The sequence below is a fragment of the Carcharhinus amblyrhynchos genome, chromosome 14, assembly GCF_965287045.1.
Source record: "Carcharhinus amblyrhynchos chromosome 14, sCarAmb.v2.hapA, whole genome shotgun sequence".
Lineage (NCBI taxonomy): Eukaryota > Metazoa > Chordata > Chondrichthyes > Carcharhiniformes > Carcharhinidae > Carcharhinus > Carcharhinus amblyrhynchos.
Genome location: NC_137337.1, coordinates 53,029,785 through 53,050,761, shown reverse-complemented (window position 1 = coordinate 53,050,761; position 20,977 = coordinate 53,029,785). Strand labels below are relative to the sequence as shown.

General features: G+C 42.2%; 1 protein-coding gene and 1 non-coding gene across 3 annotated transcripts in view; both read left to right on the top strand.

Moving 5' to 3' along the window:
- The window catches only part of nubpl (nucleotide binding protein-like), a 66,234-nt gene that overhangs the window by 29,363 nt on the left and 15,894 nt on the right, over nt 1–20,977 (top strand). For both annotated transcript variants that reach the window (XM_080202874.1, XM_080202875.1), the window contains exons 8-10: nt 3,270–3,355; nt 11,085–11,205; nt 17,708–17,790. In XM_080202874.1, coding sequence (XP_080059000.1) covers nt 3,270–3,355; nt 11,085–11,205; nt 17,708–17,790 — 290 coding nt within the window. The remainder of the gene's footprint in view (nt 1–3,269; nt 3,356–11,084; nt 11,206–17,707; nt 17,791–20,977) is intronic.
- Nucleotides 7,014–7,213, top strand: LOC145352815 (U2 spliceosomal RNA). Its single transcript, XR_013888589.1, has one exon. It is a non-coding gene; the product is annotated as a U2 spliceosomal RNA (small nuclear RNA).

Sequence of the window (20,977 nt, the reverse complement as noted above, 5' to 3'; positions counted from 1 at the left end):
ATACTGCAAAGGCAATGGGCCCTGATAACATTCTGGCAATAGTAATGAAGACTTGTGCTCCAGAACTTGGCACTCCCCTAATCAGGCTCTTCCAGTACAGTTACAACACGAGCATCTATTCAACAATGTGGAAAATTGCTCAGGTATGGCCTGTGTACACAAAAAGCAGGACAATTCCAACCCAGCCAATTACCACCCAGTTAACTCTCGATCATCAGCAAAGTGATGGAAGGGGTTGGTGACAATGCTATCAAGCAGCACCTGCTCAGTGACGCCCAGTTTAGGTTTTGCCAGGGTCAGTCAGCTCCTGACCTCTAACCCGGCCTTGGTTCAAACATGGACAAAAGAGCTGAACTGCAGAGATGAGATGAGAGTGACAGTGCTTGATATCAAGGCTACATTTGACTGAATCTGGCATCAAGGAGTTCTTGCCAAATTGGAATCAGTGGGTATCGGAGCAAGCTCTCTGAGTGTTAGAGTCGTACCTGATACGTGCGGGGAGGCAAGTACAGAAGTGATGTTAGGGGTAAGTTTTTCACTCAGGGTGGTGAGTGAATGGAATCGGCTGCCGTCAATGGTGGTGGAGGCGAACTCGCTGGGGTCTTTTAAAAGACTTCTGGATGAGTATATGGGATTTAATGGGATTGGGGGTTATAGATAGGTCTATAGATTGGTAGGTGTTGATGTGATCGGCGCAACTCGTGGGCCGAAGGGCCTGTTTGTGCTGTAGTGTTCTATGTTCTATGATTGTGGTTGTGGAAGGTCAGTCATCTCAGCTCCACAGCATCTCTGCAGGAGTCCCTCAGGATAATGTCCTAGGTCCAACAATCTTCAATTGCTTCATTCTTGAATTTCCCTCTATCATAAGGTTAGAAGTTGGGATGTTCGTTGATGATTGCGCAATGTTCAGGACCATTCATGACTCCTCAGATACTGAAGCAGTCCATATTCAAATGCAACAAGATCTGGACAATGGGTTTGGGCTGGCTTGGGCTGACAAGTGGCATGTAACATTCGTGCCACACAAATGCCAGGCAATGACCATTAAGAAGAGACATTTTAACCACCGTCCTTTGACGTTCAATGGTGTTACCGTCACTGAATCCCCCACTGTCGGCCAATGGAGTTATCATTGACCAGAAACTCAATTGGACTCACCACAGTGACCACACCAGGGTCACTTGGCTCCTGACCTCATTACAGCCTTGATTCAAACATGGACAAAAGAGCTGAATGTCAGAGGCAAGTGACTGCCTATGACAACTAGGTAGCATTTGACTAAGTATGGCATCAAGGAGCCCTAGCAATATTGGAGTTACTGTCACCAAAGGAGTATCTCAGTGTGGTGTCCTAGGCTCAACCATCTTCAGCTGCTTAATCATAAGGCCAGAAGTGGGAAGTCTAAAACTAGAGGCCACAGGCTTAAGATGAAAGGAGAGAGATACAAAAGGGTACAGAGGGGCAATTTTTTTCACAGATTGGTGAGTGTCTGGAACAAGCTGCCAGAGATAGTAATAGAGGCAGGTACAATTTTGCCTTTTAAAAAGGGTTTGGATGGTTACATGGTAAAATGGGTATAGCGGGATATGTACCAAACATGGGCAATTGGAATTAGCTAAGGGGTTAAAAAACTGGGTGGCATGGACAAGTTGGGCTGAAGAGCCTGTTTCCATGCTATAAATCTCTGTGCAGTTACAGAGTCATAATGTTCAGAATCGTTCTTGACTTATTGGATACTGAAGCAATCTATGTCCAAATGTAGCAAGACCTGGACAATATCCAGGCTTGGATTGACAAATGAGAAGTAATGTTCATGCCTCATAAATGCCAGAGAATAACTATCCCCAACAAGTGAGGATATAACCACGCCCCTTGACATTCAATGGTATTATCAACCCCACTACTAACATCCTGAGGGTTCCCATTCACTAGAAATTGAACTGGACTCTGAATATCAATACTTTGGCTACCAGAGAGGTCAAAGGAGTGACTTCAATGAGGAACTAGCCACCTGACTTCCCAAAGCCTATCCTTCATCTACAAGGCACACGTCACCAATGTAAAGGAATTCTCCCACTTGCTTGAATGAGTGCAGCTCCAACAACACTCAAGCTTGGTACTATCCAGGACAAAGCAGCCTGCTTGATTGCTACCCCTTCCACAAACATTCAATCCCTTCTACCCCACCACCAATGGACAGTGGCAGCGTATACAATCTGTAAGATGCACTGCAGGAACTTACAAGGTTCCTTAGGCAGCACCTTCCAAACCCAAAACCACTGGTCGCTGGAAGGGTAGGGGGTTTTAGTTCAGTTGGGTAGCATGGTTGGTGTCAGCTTGGAGGGCCAAAAGGCCTGTTCCTGTGCTGTAATTTTCTTTTTTTTTTAGTTCACTACCATTGAGAAGGACACAGATACGTGGGAACACCACCACCTGGAGGGTCTTCTCCAAGTCACTCATCACCTTGACATGTGCAATATATTGCCGTTCCTTCATTTTCGCTGGGTCAAAATCGAGGCGCACACACTCCAGCAGCATGGTGGACATACCGACACCTCAGGGACTGCTGCAGTTCAAGAAGGCAGCTCACCACCACCTTCTGAAGGACAACTAGTCTAGCCAGTGATGGTACTATCCCATGAATCATAGAATTCCTACAGCGCAGATGGAGGCCTTTCGACCTCTTGAGTCTGCACCGACTCTCCTACAGCATGCCACCTAGGCTGTATTCCCATAACCCCACATATTTACCCCATGCAGACGTGGGGAGAACATGCAGATTCTACACAGTCAGTCACTCAAGGCCGGAATTGAACCTGGTCCCGGGCACTTTGAGGCAGCAGTACTGACCACTGTGCTCCTGCGCCATCCGTAAATTAATGTAAAAGAATGTGGGATATAGCGGAGGAGGGAATGAGGTGGAAATGGAGATAAAAGTATATCAAAGTGGGGAGGAATTGAGGACAAGGGAGTTCATAGCAATGGAGACGAGATGAAGACAGAGAATGCAAAGGTGGGAATGGAGAAAGAGGAGGCTAGGATGAAATAAGTGAATGAGACTATCAAACTTTTTAAAGCAATGTAAATGAAACAAATCTCACTATTCAGGAATTAATCAGAAGGGATAATTGGAATTGATGCACTTCATGGATATGATGCAAAACTCATGCTTACTGGTACATCACTCATTGGCTGCATTTTCAAACATGTTTTTCAGATGGCTCCAAAAAGATGGTGCTCTAATGGTAGCTGATTGTACTTTTCTCTAGGAGCAGTTATTGTTTCTACTCCCCAGGACATTGCTCTGTTGGATGCGCAGAGAGCAGCAGAAATGTTTCGAAAAGTTAATGTTCCTGTGAGTACAATTCATAGAAGTAATGCTTTGTTTCTTAATGATATAAAATGAAATGGAGACAGGAGTAAACTATACTCGTACTATTACACAATGATGTTGGTTTCCTGCAGCGGTAAAAATTGAATTATTTGTTTTTGTAGAGAATGGTTACAATGGGGAATTCTCTGTTACTAACTCAAATAATCATAGAACTGTTACTGTACAAAGAAGGCCATTCAGCCCTTTGTGTCTGCACTGGCTTTCTGAATTAACTGCACTTAGTGCCCCCCCCCGCCTTCAATTCCCTCTTCAATGCCTCAATTGAACCTGCTTCCCCACTCAAGCAGTGCATTCCAGATCTTAACCACTTGCTTATCCTCATTGCTTCTTTTGCCAATTAACTTATGTCTGTGCGCTCATCTTGTTCATGATCTTTGAATGTGACATGATCTTTGAATGTGAATTTAACTTAGAGAAGATAGGGAAAAACTATTCAATGTGAATAGTTTTTCCCTATCTTCTCTAAGTTAATTCTCTAATTTAAAAGGCATTTGAATGGGTAAATGTTTAGACAGGGAATAGAGGATACAGATTGAGTAGGGCATCATGATCGGCACAGGCTTGGAAGACCGAAGGTCTTGTTCCTTTGTTCTTCACCAGATCCCTCGTGGTTTTAAATATCTCAATCTCATCTCCTTTCAACCTTCTCTTCTCCAAGGAAAACAGCCTCAACTTCTCTAATCTGTCTATATAATTGAAGTTACTCATTCCTAGAACTAGTCTCTTGAATCTTTTCCTCACTTTGTCTAATGCCTTCATATCTTTCCTGACGTGTGGTACCCAGAACTGGACACAATACATAACATGGCAGATGGTAGAAGTTAAACCTGAAATATAAAGCTAGTGTCAGTAATGATGACAAAGAAACTATTATTAATTGTCATAAAAACTCATCGGGTTCACTAATGTCCTTGTAGAGAAAGAAATCTGTTGTCCTTACCTGATTTGGCCTATATGTGACCCTAGATCCACAGCAATATGGTTGACTCTAAATTGCACTCTGAAATAGCCTGCTATGCCACTTGGACAAATAGGGATGGGCAACAGATGCAGTCATTGCCAACATCCCATGATAGAATAAAGAAAAAAAAGGCTGAGGCTGAACCAGTGTTCTATACAAATTTAACATGATCTCTTTCTATTCGGAGCCAGCATTTGGGTGGAGAAACCTGGAACATTTCTGGTTTCTATAGCTGAAAAACTCACTAAATCAGGAAAGCTCTTCTTTTCAAAAAATGTGCTTGCCCATTTGTCTTGTGACAATACATCAGATGTCAGCGTACTGTCTGAAGGAAAATTGTCCTTTGGCTGAAAACGGTTTCCAAAAGCTTCTTTAGCTGATTAATCAAAGCCCAGTGGCGATGAGACTATTATAACTATATTATAATATACCAGGCGGCACGGTAGCACAGTGGTTAGCACTGCTGCTTCACAGCTCCAGGGTCCCGGGTTCGATTCCCGGCTTGGTTCACTGTCTGTGTGGAGTTTGCACATTCTCCTCGTGTCTGCGTGCGTTTCTTCCGGGTACTCCGGTTTCCTCCCAAAGTCCAAAGATATGTGGGTTAGGTTGATTGGCCATGCTAAGAAATTGTCCCTTAGTGTCCAGGGATGTGTAGGTTAGAGAGATTAGTGGGTATAATATGTAGGGATATGGGGGTACGGCCTGGGTGGGATTGTGTTTGATGCAGACTTGATGGGCCGAAGGGCCTCTTTGTGCACTGTAGGGTTCTATGCGCTATCTATGAACTTTTATACATAGAATCTGTTGCACTCGGGTTTAAAAATACTTTGTCTTCTATTTAAGTGTAGACAGACTTTAAAAATTACCTATATTTTCTGAGATACAGCTGGAAGTAAACATGGCAATATTAGGGGAGTGAACTGCACTGGGGTATGTTCAAGCACAGTAAGAAGACTCACAACACCAGGTTAAAGTCCAATAGCTTCAGTTCACCTGAAGAAGGAACAATGCTCCGAAAGCTTGTGCTACCAAATAAACCTGTTGGACTTAAACTGGTGTTGTGAGACTTCTTACTGTGCTTACCCCAGTCCAATGCCATCATCTCCATATCATGTATGTTCAAGCATCCAGTACCTGTAACACTTAGGGTATTGTGTATTATAAGAAAAAAGACTTTGTTTCAATGTCTTTGTAGTACTTGCTGAAGTAGACTTGAGTGCAGGATAAGATATAGGCTGTTGAGTTTTTAACAAGTTATCAAAATTCTATGTTTCGTTTGCTGTGATCCAGCTTCTGCCCTGGTCATAGAACAGAGTCCAAGGCAAAAAAATAATGACTGTGAAATTGAGAAATGATCAACATTTCTGTAAAGGTTTGTGGTGATGAGTCTGGAATAGAGTTTCTTGGATATATTTGCGAAGTTGTTTGCAAGAAGCCTTAGCTGAGATGTTGGATTAGGAATTCTGTTTTTTGATTTAAAGGATGCCAGTGTTTCACAGACTGGGTCACCTAAGCAACTGAAGTTGGTGTCAGAGCAATAGACTTGATAGTGTTGGTTGCTTACAATGGCTTTGGACTTCCTGATGTTCAGCTGAAGGAAGTTGACAAATTTAACTTCATGAGAGAGTAATTGTCTGACAGCTTGGCAGTGGCCATGGGATCAGAAAGGTGAACAAATAGATGAAACCGATTTCTGCAGCTGGGAAGGGCATTCCCTCTCTGTTCTGTTTGCAGCCATCATTCCTTTTTATTCTGTCTTCTTGAGCTAATCCCAAGGTGCTAGGAAGTGCTCTCTCTCTCTCAATCTTCCTCCATTTGAAGAAAATTGGCCAGCATCGATCACTTTGAAAAATTCTGTCTGAAGTGATTTTATTTTTGCCACTAGAGAGCTGATTTTAACCTTTTTTCTCTGGGTTTACACATAAGTGGGGTTTATATAGGGTTCATGTATGGGTCATGAAGTCCAATTTAATCAGGATCTGTGCTAGAAGCTTGCCCTTGGCAGAGATAACAGGCCTCTGCCTGTGTTTTGAAGCCAGCAAACATCTTTGGAAGTTCTTTCATACAACTTCTATAATATCCAATATATTTCTTAAGATTTTATACAGTCATTTCTTTAATAGTGACCACCAAATTTAGATCCTTGAAAGGATTCTGGAGTATTGATGGAATTTGGCATTCAGATTGCTGAAGGTGCTTGAAGAACTTTTAGATTCTATGAGTAAAACCTTTCGAAGATATTCTTGTGACCTCAGAAGAGGAAGGTTGATAGAGAGGATGATATGTTGCTTGGTGAGGGGCAGGAGTGATGGTGATGTGCAGAGCTCAAGGATGGAGAATATACTTTTGTAACAATCATTGAGAATGCAGTTTATGATTTTTGCCTTGAACTCTGTTCTGTGGCCAAGGCAGAAGCTAGGTTACAGGGAGTTGAATAAAGAAATAGGCATACAGCTGAGAGGCAAAAATGCTTCTCAACCTTTTATACAGTAAAGGCAGTTCAAGATTGGGCAACATGGGACATCGGTAGAGGGATTTCGCTGGTGCATTCTGGGAGAAGTCAGCCCAACAACATCTACTAAGAAGTGGGAAGCGGAAGAACTAGTGTCAAGGAGCAAAAAGGAAGCTTTTGTCAAGGTTAGGAGGCTGAGAACATACAAAGCTTCTCGGCCTTTTGGCTAAGATCAAGTGTAGTATCAATGTGATACATTTGTTTTGAAGTCATGAGATTACGCTGAGGTGTCATTCAAAGCAATTTTTTAAAGTGGCATCTTGGCCTTTTGGCTAAGATGCAAATGAGATCAAGCTTTGGAGGAGATTAAATGCCTGCTCCAATCAGTTTGGATCATGTAGATCAATCCCAAGACAGGAAGTGAGAGGCCTGTCTTGTCAGCTTGGATCTGGAATGTCTCACTTGCTGAGACTCTGAATTGGACTTTGATTGGACTGAATTGGTATATAAACAAAAAAAAGCGTAGAATACGAAGAAAGTAGAAAGAAACATAAGCAAGGAATGAAGAAGGCTAAAAGAGATCACAAGAAGTTATTAGCCAGCAGGATTAAGGCAAATCCCAAGGCTTTTTATATATAAACAGCAAAAGAGTAGCCAGGGAGAGAGTTAGCCCGCTCAAGGACAGGGAGGGAATCTGTGTTTGGACTCAGAGGCAATGGGCAAGTATTAAATGAGTACTTTGTGTCAGTATTCATCAAAGCGAAGGAATTGGTGGATGATAAATCTGGGGAAAGGTGTGTAGATAGTTTTGATCTTACTGAGATCAAAAAGGAGGAGATATCGGAATTCTTGAGAAACATTAAGGTAGACAAATCCGCAGGGCCTGATAGGATATACCCCAGAATACTGAAAGAAGCAAGGGAAGAAATTGCTGGGCTCTTGAGAGAAAGGGTACATCCTTCCTGGCTCAAGGGGCGGTCCAAGAAGATTGGAGAATAGCCAGTGTTGTTCCTTTGTATGAGAAGGAGAGCAAGAATAATCCAAGTAATTATAAGCCGGTGAGCCTTACATCAGTGGTAGGGAAATTATTGGAGAGGATTCTTCGAGATAGCATTTACTCCTACTTGGAAATAAAGTGGACGTATTAGCAAGAGGCAACGTGGTTTTATGGTGGGGAGGTTGTGTATCACTAACTTGATTGAATTTTTCAAGGAGGTGACAAAGATGATTGATGAAGGTAGGATGTCCCACACGGACTTTAGTAAGGCCTTTGACAAGGTCCCTCAAGGCAGACTAGTGCAAAAGGTAAAGTTGCACGGGATCAGAGATGAGCTGGCAAGATGGGTACAGAACTGGCGTGGTCATAGGAGACAAACACCAACAGTGGAAGGGTGTGTTTCTGAATGGAGGGCTGTGACAAGTGGTGTTCCTGAGGGATCAGTGCTGGGACCTTTGCTGTTTGTAATATATATAAATGATTTGGAGGAAAATGCAACTGGTTCGATTAGTAAGTTTGCAGATGACACAAAGGTTGGTAGAACTGTGGACGGCAATGAGGACTGTTGGGATACAGCAGGATATAGTTCGGTTGGAGACTTGGGCGGAAAGATGGCAGATGGAGTTTAATCCAGACAAATATGAGGTAATGCATTTTGGAAGGTCTAATACAGATAGGAAATATACAATAAATGGCAGAACCTTTAAGAGTATTGATAGGCAAAGGGATCTAGTCAAGAAGGCATATGCTTGCCTTCGTCAGCCAGGGCGTTGAATTTAAAAATTGGCAAGTCATGTTGCAGCTTTATAGAACCTTAGTTAGGCCGCACTTGGAATATAGTGTTCAATTCTGGATGCCACATTATCAGAAGGATGTGGAGGTTTTTTAAAGGATACAAAAAGATTTACCAGGACGTTATCTGATATGGAGGGTATTAGCAATGAGGAGAGGTTGGAGAAACTTAGTTTGTTCTCACTGGAATGACAGAGGTTGAGGACTGACCTGATAGAAGTCTACAAGATTATGAGGGGCATGAACAGAGTGGATAGTTAGAAGTTTTTCCCAGGGTGGAAGAGTCAATTACTCGGGCGTAGGATTAAGCTACGATGGGCAAGGTTTAAAGGAGATGTACAAGGCAAGTGTTTTACATAGAAGGTGGTGGGTGTCTGAAACTTGTTGCCGGGGGAGGTAGAGGAAGCACATACGATGGTGACTTTTAAGAGGCATCTTGACAAATACATGAATATAATGGGAATGGAGGAATATGATCCTGGGAGGGCTAGGAAGTTTTAGTTCATCGAGCAGCTTTGTCGATGCAGGCTTGGAGGGCTGAAGGGCCTGTTCCTGTGCTGTAATTTTATTTTTTCTTTTAACAGCAGTGAGCACTGGATGGATTACAAGTGAGATTGGGGTTGGAGGGTGGGTGTGGTCATGGTTTTGAAAAGGAGAAGGCCAGCACCTGAGAAGAGAATCATTCAGAGTCTTGTTAGAATGAAGCAGAAATTCGGTGGTTTGGCAGTCACAAAATGAGTGAAATAAAGTGAGGAGATGCTTCAAAAGGTCTGAAGAACAAGGTACAAGTGGTTTGTTCTCAAGCAGTTGACAGCGAAAGATTTGACAACAGTAGTTTCAAATGTATTCTCTAACTCGGAAACCAAAAAAAAATCGGAACTCTTGGTACGTGAAATTGGATGCAAGAGTGGTGTTGGCAAGAAGAAGATTGCGACTATGCAACAGTGTGGATTTTTTGTAAGATCATCTAAACTGACTCTAATCTGCACTGAATTTAGCATGTTAATCTATTTTCTGTATTATCCAAGATGGAGGCTGGTTGCACAAGATATTAAGTAATCTGTCATTCATGTAAGGTTTGGGGTTTTGAGTCACTAAACTTTTCTCCAAGGTCTTAATTTTTAATTCCTTAATTGTGTTTTGCCTAGAAGATATAAATAATTACTATTTATAAATAGAATATTAATCAAAATTTTACATGTACTTAACAAGCACTTAAAACAACAGAGATTTCTCATCTCTCAAGGTCCCAAGAGCTCTTGATGTTGTCAGCACAGACAATGTATTTTTTTTTTGTCTCCAAAGTGATGTTGAACAGGGTCCAGAAGAGTCAATCCCAGAAGCTATGGTATCACTGTGCCACCAAGAACTACAATTTCTCAACTTTATTCCCAAATCTCCCATTCCACCTTCTTTTCTTGGAGATGGTCTAAGTTCACTTCTCCTATTTCTGTAGGATGCAAATCATCCAGTGTCATCCCACCTCTGCAACAATTCTTGCTTTATGGGTCATTAACTCCAGAAGTTTATTTTCCATCACAAACAAATGCCCATTTCCTCTGAGATTGAGCGAAGCCATAAATGTCACATTCTCTTGCCAACATATCTTAACCCAAGCCCACACTAAAACTTTTAAAACTGTTAAAATCAATGGTGAAGACCACTTCCTATTATAATATCAGAGAATAAAGGTTTTCTGTCTGGTACAGATCAATTAAAGTAACGCATGGTTTGTTTAGACAGAGTAGCTGGAATTTTACTGCCTCGTCCGCCTGAGACTCTTAAGATCCCGCCTGAGGCCAATGGAGAATGCCATTCTGTGAGCTTCCCCTGCCTCAATTCTGGGGAGGACCTGCCGATAAAATTCTGGCCAATGTCATTTTAAGTTCAGGCTGTTTCTCCTTCGAATTAATTTGATAACAAATACCTAATTGTATTTTGGCTGTTAAGACAGCTTCAGCTCAAGGTTCAAATGAAACTCGGTCATAAAACAGTAAAACAATTTTGTTTCTTCACAAAAGACTGCTTTTTCTGTATCTGCAACTATCTTACTGTGCGGATTTTAAAATTTACTTACAATATTTCTGTTTACGGTAATGAGAGAAAACAGCTGTTCGAGAAAGGACACTAAGCTAGATTGTGACTTGAAAGCTGTAAGAAAACTTTTTAATTAATTCCAAGTGCAATTGAAAATTGCAATAAATCCACATAGAAGTTCAAAAGAAAGCTTGCAGTAACTATAAATAATGATTTACTATAATTTGATTTGTCAGGTTAACCTAACATTGAAATAATTTTGCCACAATGTCAATAATCCCAACTAAAAGTGTTAACTTGGCTACAAATGTCTATTTCTAGTGCCAAAATTTAATTGATAAACATATGGAAATTGGCAACTTTGATTCAATTATCTTATCATTTTTGTGCTCGAACTACATTTTTTCTCGGTATGTTTCCATCTTTGAATTTAACAGCTCTCTTTTGGCAGGTTCTCGGCATCGTTCAAAACATGAGCGTCTTCCAGTGCCCCAGATGCAACTATGAGATTCACATCTTTGGAGCTGATGGAGCAATAGCATTGGCAACAAAACTTGGACTAGATGTCCTAGGTAGGGATCAAACTTGAGAGATCTTTATTAAGTTGATTGTATATTGAAAGTAATATACTAACTTTTATATTTTTTGTTGCAATATAATGTAACCTTATTTTGTCTGTAGGTTGGAGGAGGCTGTAGTATAGTGGTAATCATGATGTGAAGATGCCAGCGTTGGACTGGGGTAAACACAGTAGGAAGTCTCACAACACCACGTTAAAGTCCAACAGGTTTATTTGATAGTAAATGCCACAAGCTTTCGGAACGCTGTTCCTTCGTCAGGTGAGTGGAGAGTTCTGATAATAATCAGTATTCTGTAAACTGTGTGCCTTTATATGCCCTGTTTCTGATCAGAACTCTCCACTCACCTGATGAAGGAACAGCGTTCCAAAAGCTTGTGGTGTTTACTATCAAATAAACCTGTTGGACTTAAACCTGGCGTTGTGAGACGTCTTACTGTATAGTGGTAATGTCATTGGACTAATAATCCAGAGGCCCAGGCCAATGCTTTGGGAACATGGTTTCAAATCCCATAATTGCTAGTGGAATTTAAATTCAGTTTGCAAGCCTGGAACTAAAAAGCTAGTCTTGGTAATAGTGACCATGAGATGATTGTCATAAAAACTCATCAGTTTCACTAATGAAATCTGGGGAAAGAAATCAACTGTCCTGTTGTTTTATTTGGCTAGAGTTTGCAGAACATTTTCCAGACGTCGCTGGATTCCGGGGAAGTGCCGGAAGATTGGAAAACGGCTAATGTTACGCCATTGTTTAAGAAGAGTGCCAGGCGAAAGGCAGGGAATTATAGGCCGGTTAGTTTAACGTCTGTTGTAGGTAAAATGTTAGAAGCCGTCATCAAGGAGGAAATAGCGAGGCATCTTGAGAGGAATTGCTTGATAGAGCAGACGCAGCACGGTTTCGTTAAAGGGAAGACGTGTCTGACAAATTTACTGGAGTTCTATGAGGATGTGTCTAGGGCGGTGGATAGAGGAGAGCCGGTGGATGTGGTCTTTCTGGATTTTCAGAAGGCGTTTGACAAGGTACCTCACAGGAGGTTATTGCAGAAGGTCAGGGGACAGGGAGTTGGGGGTAGGGTGTTAGCGTGGATAGAGGATTGGTTGTCAAATAGGAGGCAGAGAGTGGGGGTCAATGGGTGCTATTCGGATTGGCGGATGGTGACTAGTGGAGTGCCTCAGGGGTCGGTGCTGGGGCCTCAGCTATTTACCATTTATATGGATGATCTGGAGGAGGGAACCGAGTGTAGGGTGTCGAAATTTGCTGATGACACCAAGATTGGAGGAAAGGCAAATTGTGCGGAGGGTGTGGAGACTCTACAGAAGGATCTAGATAGGCTGGGCGAATGGGCCAGGAAATGGCAAATGGAATTTAATGTTGGCAAGTGCGAGGTGGTCCACTTTGGTAGGAATAATGGTAGGAAGGATTATCACTTACGTGGCGAAAAACTGCAGCAGGCGACGGTGCAGAGGGACCTCGGGGTCCTTGTGCATGAGTCGCAAAAACCCAGCTTGCAGGTGCAGCAGGTGGTCAGGAAGGCAAATGGGAAGCTGGCCTTCATAGCGAGGGGGGATTGAGTATAAAAGTAGGGAGGTCTTGCTGCGGCTATATAGGGCATTGGTGAGGCTGCAGCTGGAGTACTGTGTGCAGTTTTGGGCGCCGTACTTACGCAAGGATATTTTGGCCTTGGAGGGAGTGCAGAGGAGGTTTACTAGGCTGATGCCGGAGTTGAGGGGGTTGAGCTATGAGGAGAGGCTGAATAAACTAGGCTTGTACTCGTTAGAGTTTAGAAGAATGAGGGGAGATCTCATTGAGACGTATAAGATGATGAATGGGATGGATAGGATAGAGGTGGAGAGACTCTTCCCGCTCAGAAAGGATAATAGGACTAGGGGGCACAGCCTCAAGATAAAGGGGGGGCGGTTTAGAACGGAGTTGAGGAGGAACTTCTTCACTTAAAGGGTGGTGAATCTCTGGAATTCTCTGCCCGTTGAAGTGGTGGAGGCTACCTCGCTAAATATTTTTAAGACGCGGGTTGATGGGTTTTTGATAAGAGAGGGGATTAAGGGTTATGGGGAGAGGGCGGGAATGTGGAACTGAGCCATGACAGATCAGCTATGATCTTATTGAATGGCGAGGCAGGCTCGAAGGGCTAGATGGCCTACTCCTGCTCCTATTTCTTATGTTCTTAGAACAATGGGTCACAGTCTCAGGGTATGGGGTATGCCAGTTAGGACTGAGATGAGGAGAGACTTCGTCACTCAGTGAAACTATGGAATTCTCTGCCACAGAAGGCAGTGGAGGCCAAATCACTAAATATATTCAAGAAGGAAATAGATTTATAGACTCTAAAGATCTCAAGTAGGGGAGAGTTCTGGAACGGGAATATAGTGTTGAGATTGAGCCATAATCATGTTAAATGGCAGAACAAGCTCCAAGGGCTGAATGGCCTACTCCTGTTCCTATTTACTATGTTTCTATGTTCTTTACTGGTCTGGCCTACATGGTTCTTAAGGCCCACAGCAATGTGGCCAACTCTTAAATGCCCTTGGAAATGACCTAACAAGCCATTGAGTTAAACTGTATCAAACTAATATAAAGTCTAAAGAAATAAAACCTAGTCCAACTGGCATCAGTCTAGGCATTGCAAATGATAACAATAAACCTAGTCCTGTTGACCTTCCAAATTCCTCCAAAGTAGCATTTGGGGGCTTGAACCCATATTGGGAGAGCTGTCCAACAATAGTTAAGCAACAGCCAGACATAACAGATTTCACAGAATTGTGACGGTGCAGAAGGACATCATTTGGCACATCATGTCTATACTAGTTCTCTGAATGGGCATCTGGGCATAATGCCTTTTCCCCTTAGTTCTGCACATTATTTCTATTCATGCATCCGATGCCCTCTTGAATGCTTCAATTGAGCCTGTCTCCACCACAGTTCCAGGCTGTATATTCCAGACCCAAACCACTCATTGTATGAAAAAGTATTTTCTCACACCACATTTGCTTCTTTTGCAAATCACTTTAAATCTGTGCCTTCTCGTTCCCGATCCTTTTATGAGCTGAGACAATTTCTCCCCATCTGTTGATCCCCTCATAATTTTGATCTTCTTTGCCAAATCTCCTCTTGGCTTTCTTCTCTCCAAGGAGAACAGTCCCAACCCTTCTATTCTATCCTCATAATTTAAGTTTTTCACACCTGAATCCATCTTTGTAAATCTCATTTGTACAATGCGTTCACATCCTTCCTGCAGTGTGGCACCTATAATTGCTCACAATATCCCAGCTGAGGCTTAATGAGGTGTCTTCTACAAGTTCTGCATAACCTCATTGTTTTTGTTCTATTTGCTCCTATTAATAAACATCACAAGTAACCTTCTTCCAGCTTGAAAAATATCTATTGACATTACTCTCTGCTTCCTATTATTGAGCCAATTTAGTATCCATGTTCCTACTGTCCCTTTTATTTCATGACGGTAACTTTTCTCAACTCTATTGTATGGTACTGTATCAAATGCCATCTGAAAGTCCAGGTACTCCACATCAACAGCAGTACCATTCTCGACCTTCTGTTACCACCTCAAAAAATTCCAGAAAGTTAGTTGAACACAATTTCCCCTTTAGAAATCCATGCTGCTGACACTTCCAAATCAACCCACATTTTTCCATGTGACGACTAATTCCAGCTGAAACAATTGTTTCTTGAAGTTTGTCCACCACTGATTGGGCTTGTAATTACTTGGGCTATCATTACAATTTTTTTGAAAAGGGTGTAACATTTGCAATTCTGGCATTTCCCCTGCATCAAGAGAAGACTGAAAGATTGTGGCTAGTGCCCCTGCAATTTCCATTCTCACTTCCTTCAGTATCTTTGGATATATCTCATCCAGTCAAGGTGCCTTGTCAACTTCCAGCATCAACAATCTATTCAATGCTTCTTCCTTTTTTTTCGAACCATAGTCATACTCACAGAATCATACCTGACCATGTCCCTGACCCCATCATCACGATCCCTAGGTATGTCCTGACAGACCGACAGGACAGATTCACAAGAGGTGGCAGCACAGTGAAGTTGCCCTGGGAGTCCTCAAGAAGAAGTCTAGCCCCTTGAGGTCTTGTGGCATCAGATCAAGGAAACCTCCTGCTGGTTACCACCACCACCACTGCCCTCCTCCATGCTGAATACCAACTGGAAGAAGCAGTGTGTGTGGAAAAGGCACAGAATGTACTCTGGGTGAGGGACTTCAATGTCTTTCTTCAAATGTGGCTCAGTTGCACCATTCCTGGCTGAGATGGTGAAAGGACATCGCTGCTGGATTGAGTTTGTGGCAGTTTCTGAGGGAAAAATATGCTTAACCAATCTGTTGATGACAGTATTGGTAGGAAAGACCACTCCATATTCCTTGTGGAGACAAAATTCTGCCTTCACATTTAGGATACCCTCCATCATGTTAAGTGGCACTACCACCCTGCTAATCAGGATAGATTTTGAATAGATCTAGCAACTCAAACTGCACATTCATGATGTGCTGTGGGCCATCAGCATCAGAAGAAATATACATAACCACAGTCTTTAATCTCATGGCCTGGCATATTCCCCACCCTACCGTTACCATTTAGGGTGAGGTATCAACCTGATTCAATAAAGAGTGCAGGAGGAAATGCCAGGAGCAGAGCCAGACACATCTAAAATTGAGGTGTCAACTGGCTGATGCTATAACATAGGACTACTTGCATGTCAAACTGCAAAAGCAAATTGCAATAGAGAGAGATCTTGGCAATCCCATAACCAACAGATCAGGTCTAAGCTCTGCAATCCTGCCACATCTAATTGTGAATATTGGTGGACAATTTAACTCACTGGAGGAAGAGGAGGCTCCACAAATTTCCCTATCCACAATGATGCTGGAGTCCAGCATATCAGTGTAAAAGATGAAGCTGAAGCATCTGCAACAGTAAGGAACAGCTGAAGTCACTGGATACTGCAGTAGTTACAGGCCCTGACAATATTCCAGCAGTAGTACTGACAACTTGTGCTCCAGAGTTAGCTGCACCCTGAGCCAAGCACTTCCAGTACAGCTAACACTGGCATCTACCTGGCAACATGGAAAATTGCCCACATATTCACATACGTAAAAAAAAAACAAGATAAATCCAACCCGGCCAATGACTGCCCATTCATTTACTCTTGATGATCAACATTGACAGTGCCATCAAGTGAAACTGATACTCAGTTGGGTTCCACCTGGGCTACTCGGCTCCTTATCATAGTATTGGTTCAAACGTAAACAAAAGAGCAGAACTCCAGGGGTGAGAGTGACTGTCCTTGATACATAGGCATCGGTTGATCAAGTGTGGTACAAAGGGGCCAAAGAAAACTGGAATTGGTGAAAATTGGGGAAAGGACTTGACTAGTTGGAGTCATAACTAGCATAAAGGAAGATGGTTCTGGTTGTTTAGATGCCAATCATCTCAGTTCCAGGACATCACTGCAGGAGTTCCTCAGGGTAAGGTCATTTTTAGCTGCTTTATCAATGACAGCTCCATCATAAGTGGGGATATTGGTGATGGTTGCACAGTTGACTGCACAACACGCAGCTACGTGCACGACGAGTGAGACATTGAGAGTGTGTGTCCACATGCAGCATAACCAGGACAACAGTCAAACTTGGGTTGACAAGTGGCAAGTAACATCCCATACAAGTGCCAGGCAGTGACCATCTCCAACAAGACAGAATCCAGTCATCTCCTCTTGACATTCAGTGGTATTCCCATCACTAAATCCCCACTATTGACATCCTGGGGGTTACCATTGACCAGAAACTGAACTGGACTAGCCACATAAATACTGTGGCTACAAAAGCAGGTTAGAGGCTGGGAATTCTGAGGTGAATAACTCACCTCCTGACTCCCCAAAGACTGTCCGCCATCTACAAGGCACAAATTAGGAGGGTGATGGAATACTCTCCACTTGCCTGGATGAGTGCAGCTCCAACAGTATTCAAGAAGTTCAGCACCATTCAGGACAAAGCAGCCCACTTGAATATCACCTTCATGCACTCCCTACACCACTGACTCGTGGCAGGAGTCATTTACAGTTTGTGCTTCATTTATAGTTTGTGTCAGAACAATGTGCCTTGACTCTTATGAGAGTACCTTCCATGCCTGTCATCTCTCCAAGTTAGAAGGACAGAGGCTGCAGAAACATGGGAAAACCACCAGCTATACTTCCGCTCCAAGACACACACCATACTGACTTGGAAATATTTCTTCACTGTCATTGGGACAAAATCCTGCAACTCCTTCCCAAACAGCATTACATGGACTGCATTGATTCAAGAAGACAGCTCACCACCACATTTTCAAGGACAATTCAGAATGGGTGATAGAATTGCTGGCCTAGCTAGCGATGGCCAAATCCCATCAAAGAATAAAATGGTTTATTTTTGTTGTCAGACTGTAAAACTGGAAAAAACATTCTGATTTATATTTTATAGGTGATATCCCATTACATTTAAATATAAGGGAAACATCAGATAAAGGCCAACCAATTGTTGTATCTCATCCAGACAGTCCAGAGGTATGTTGCATTTTGACTTTTGATGATTGGTTTTTTTAAATCATTTTCAGATTTTAGTTCCTCCTTATCTAATAGATACTAACAATAAACTCAGTACTTAATATAATGTCTGCATTGTGTTTTTAAAGTAGGCAAACGTTGCACTAGACAGAATATGTCATTTAATGCACTTTAATATATGTTTAAAAACTGAAAGCTAACACAAAAGAGCGAATGTTTTAAGGAAATGTAAAAACAGCTCCAGTCTTTTAACTGGACTGGTTTTTGACTGGTTTGGAGTGGTGCTGATCTGTGTAAAGCTCCAGATTGAATTATATTCAAACAAAAGGATTAGGAGTAGGAGTAGACTCAGTCCCTCAAGCCTGCACCACCATTCAGTAAGATCATGGCTGACCTGGCTCGAACCTCTCGCCAATCCCTGATTTCACCTACTTATTTCTTAAGAGTGTCTATAGCTCTGTCTTAAAAATGTTTAAAACTCTGCTTCCACTGACTTTTGAGCAAGAGAGTTCCAAAGACTCGTGATCGTTTGAGAGAAAAACATTCTCCTAATCTTTGTCTTAAATGGGAACAATCTATTTTTAAACCGTGACTCTGAGTTGCAGCTTCACCCGTCATAGAAAACATCCTTTCCATATCCATCTTGTCAACACTCTCAGGATCTTAAAGGTTTCAATCAAGTCACCTCTCACTCTTCTAAGCTCCAATGGACACAAGCCTAACCTGTTCAACCTTTCCTCTTAAGACAACTTGCCCTTTCCTGGTATGAGTTGAATACATCCCTGAACTGCTTGTAACATAATTACATTTCTCTTAAACAAGGAGATGAACACTGTATACAGAACTCCAGATTTGGTCTCACTTTACCCTGTATAACTGAAGCCTGACCTCCCTACTTTTGTAATCAGTTCCCCTTACAAACTACAACATTCTATTAACTTTCCTAATTGCTTGCTGTAACTGCATGCTAGCCTTTTGTGATTCATACACTAGGTCCCACAGATCCTTCTGAAACTGAGCTCTGCAGTCTCTCACCATTTGGATAATTTTTTCTTTCCTGGCTGCCAAAATGGACAAGTTTCACATTTGTCCATATTATACTCCATTTGCCAGATCTTTGCCCACTCACTTAATCTATCAATGTCACTGCAGCCTCCTTATGTCGGCTTCACAACATATTTTCGTCATATCAGCAAATTTCACCTTTGGCCCTTCGTTCAAGATATTTTTACAAATTGCAAAAGGCTGAAGCCTCAGCACTGATCGCAGTGGTGCACCACTCATTTCCACACCAACCAGAAAAGGAGCCTCTGTTACCCTATTTTCTGCTAGCTTGCCAATCTTCTATCCATGCCAATATGTTAACCTGACACCATGTGCTTTTATTTTCCACGACAACCTTTGATAAGACACCTTATTAAATGCATTCTGGAAATCTCGGTAAAATACATCCACATCTATTCCCCTTTATCCACAGCACATGTATATCCAAACAACTCTGATAAATTGGTTAACGCTACTTTGACTTTGCTTGATTGCCGTGAATTTTTTTCTAAGTGCTCTGCCACAAAAACTTTAATGATAGCTTCCAACGTTTTCCCTATGATAGATGTTAGGGTCCTGGACCTGAACCCAAAGGTATACTATGAAGCCAGACCTGATCTCAACATTATTTCAATTTTGTCTTGTGTGTGGATAGGATGCTTCACTTAAGGAACAATTCTACTGACAAATTTGGAATCTTTTATCAAAACAAGCTTTATTCATAACACAATTTAAATATAACAAAATGAAGCAGCTTAACTTTTAACAGTTGAACAACAGTTTAAAAATGAAAGGAAACCACTCTAATTTCTAACTTCAGCTCCAAATTAACATCAATCACCTTAGATACTTTAAATACAGTCAGCAAACCCAGGCATACTTGGTATAAATTGCATTGATGTGGATATGCTGGCATTGGACTGGGGTAAACACAGTAAAAAGTCTGACAAAACCAGGTTTAAGTCCAACCGATTTATTTGATAGTAAACTCACTAGCTTTTGAGGTTTCCCTCTTCAGGTGAATGGAGAGTTCTGGCCTCAGACAGAGCATATAAAGCACAGACAGTTTACAGATTACTGATTAGAATGCGAATCTTTACACCTAACCTGCTGTTCACGTCCTAAAGTGCACATTGTCGGCCACATTTCCTATTTTCTAATCTCTTGGCACCTTCAGTGAACCAAGGAAATTTTGGAAAGCCAAAATCAATTTCTGCACTGTTAGTTAATTCCATCTTGGTTAGAAATTGGAGCACCGAAATTGGAGCACCTAAATTGGCTTCTGTCCCTGAAATATGAAAGAATTGCTTGTCAGGTGTGTGGAATAGCTTTTAGAACATAGAACATTACAGCGCAGAACAGGCCCTTTGGCCCATGATGTTGCGCCGACCAATTAAAAAAGCAATGACCCTCTAACCTAAACCAAACCCTTACCATCCATAAACCTATCCACGGATCTCTCAAACGCCCCCAAACTAGGCGCATTTACAACTGCAGCAGGCAGGGCATTCCAATCCCTCACCACCCTCTGGGTAAAGAACCTACCTCTGACATCCATCCTATAACTACCACCCCTTAATTTAAAGCTATACCCCCTCGTGCTAGCTTTCTCCATCCGAGGAAAAAGGCTATCACTGTCCACCCTATCTAAACCTCTAATCATCTTGTATGTTTCAATAAGGTCCCCTCTTAGCCGCCTTCTTTCTAACAAAAACAACCTCAAATCCCTCAGTCTCTCCTCATAGGACCTTCCCTCCATACCAGGCAACATCCTGGTAAACCTCCTCTGCACCCTCTCCAATGCCTCCACATCCTTCCACATGTGGGGACCAGAACTGCACACAATACTCCAAGTGCGGACGCGCCAGAGTTTTGTACAGTTGCAACATGACGCTGCGGCTCCTAAATTCAATCCCCCTACCAATAAACGCCAAGACACCGTATGCCTTCCTAACAACCTTATCTACTTGATTCCCAACTTCCAGGGATATACACATACACCTAGATCCCTCTGTTCATCAACACTATTCAGAGTCCTACCGTTAGCCTTATACTCGACACATCTGTTATTCCTGCCAAAGTGAATTACCTCACACTTTTCCGCATTAAACTCCATCTGCCACCTCTCGGCCCAGCTCTGCAA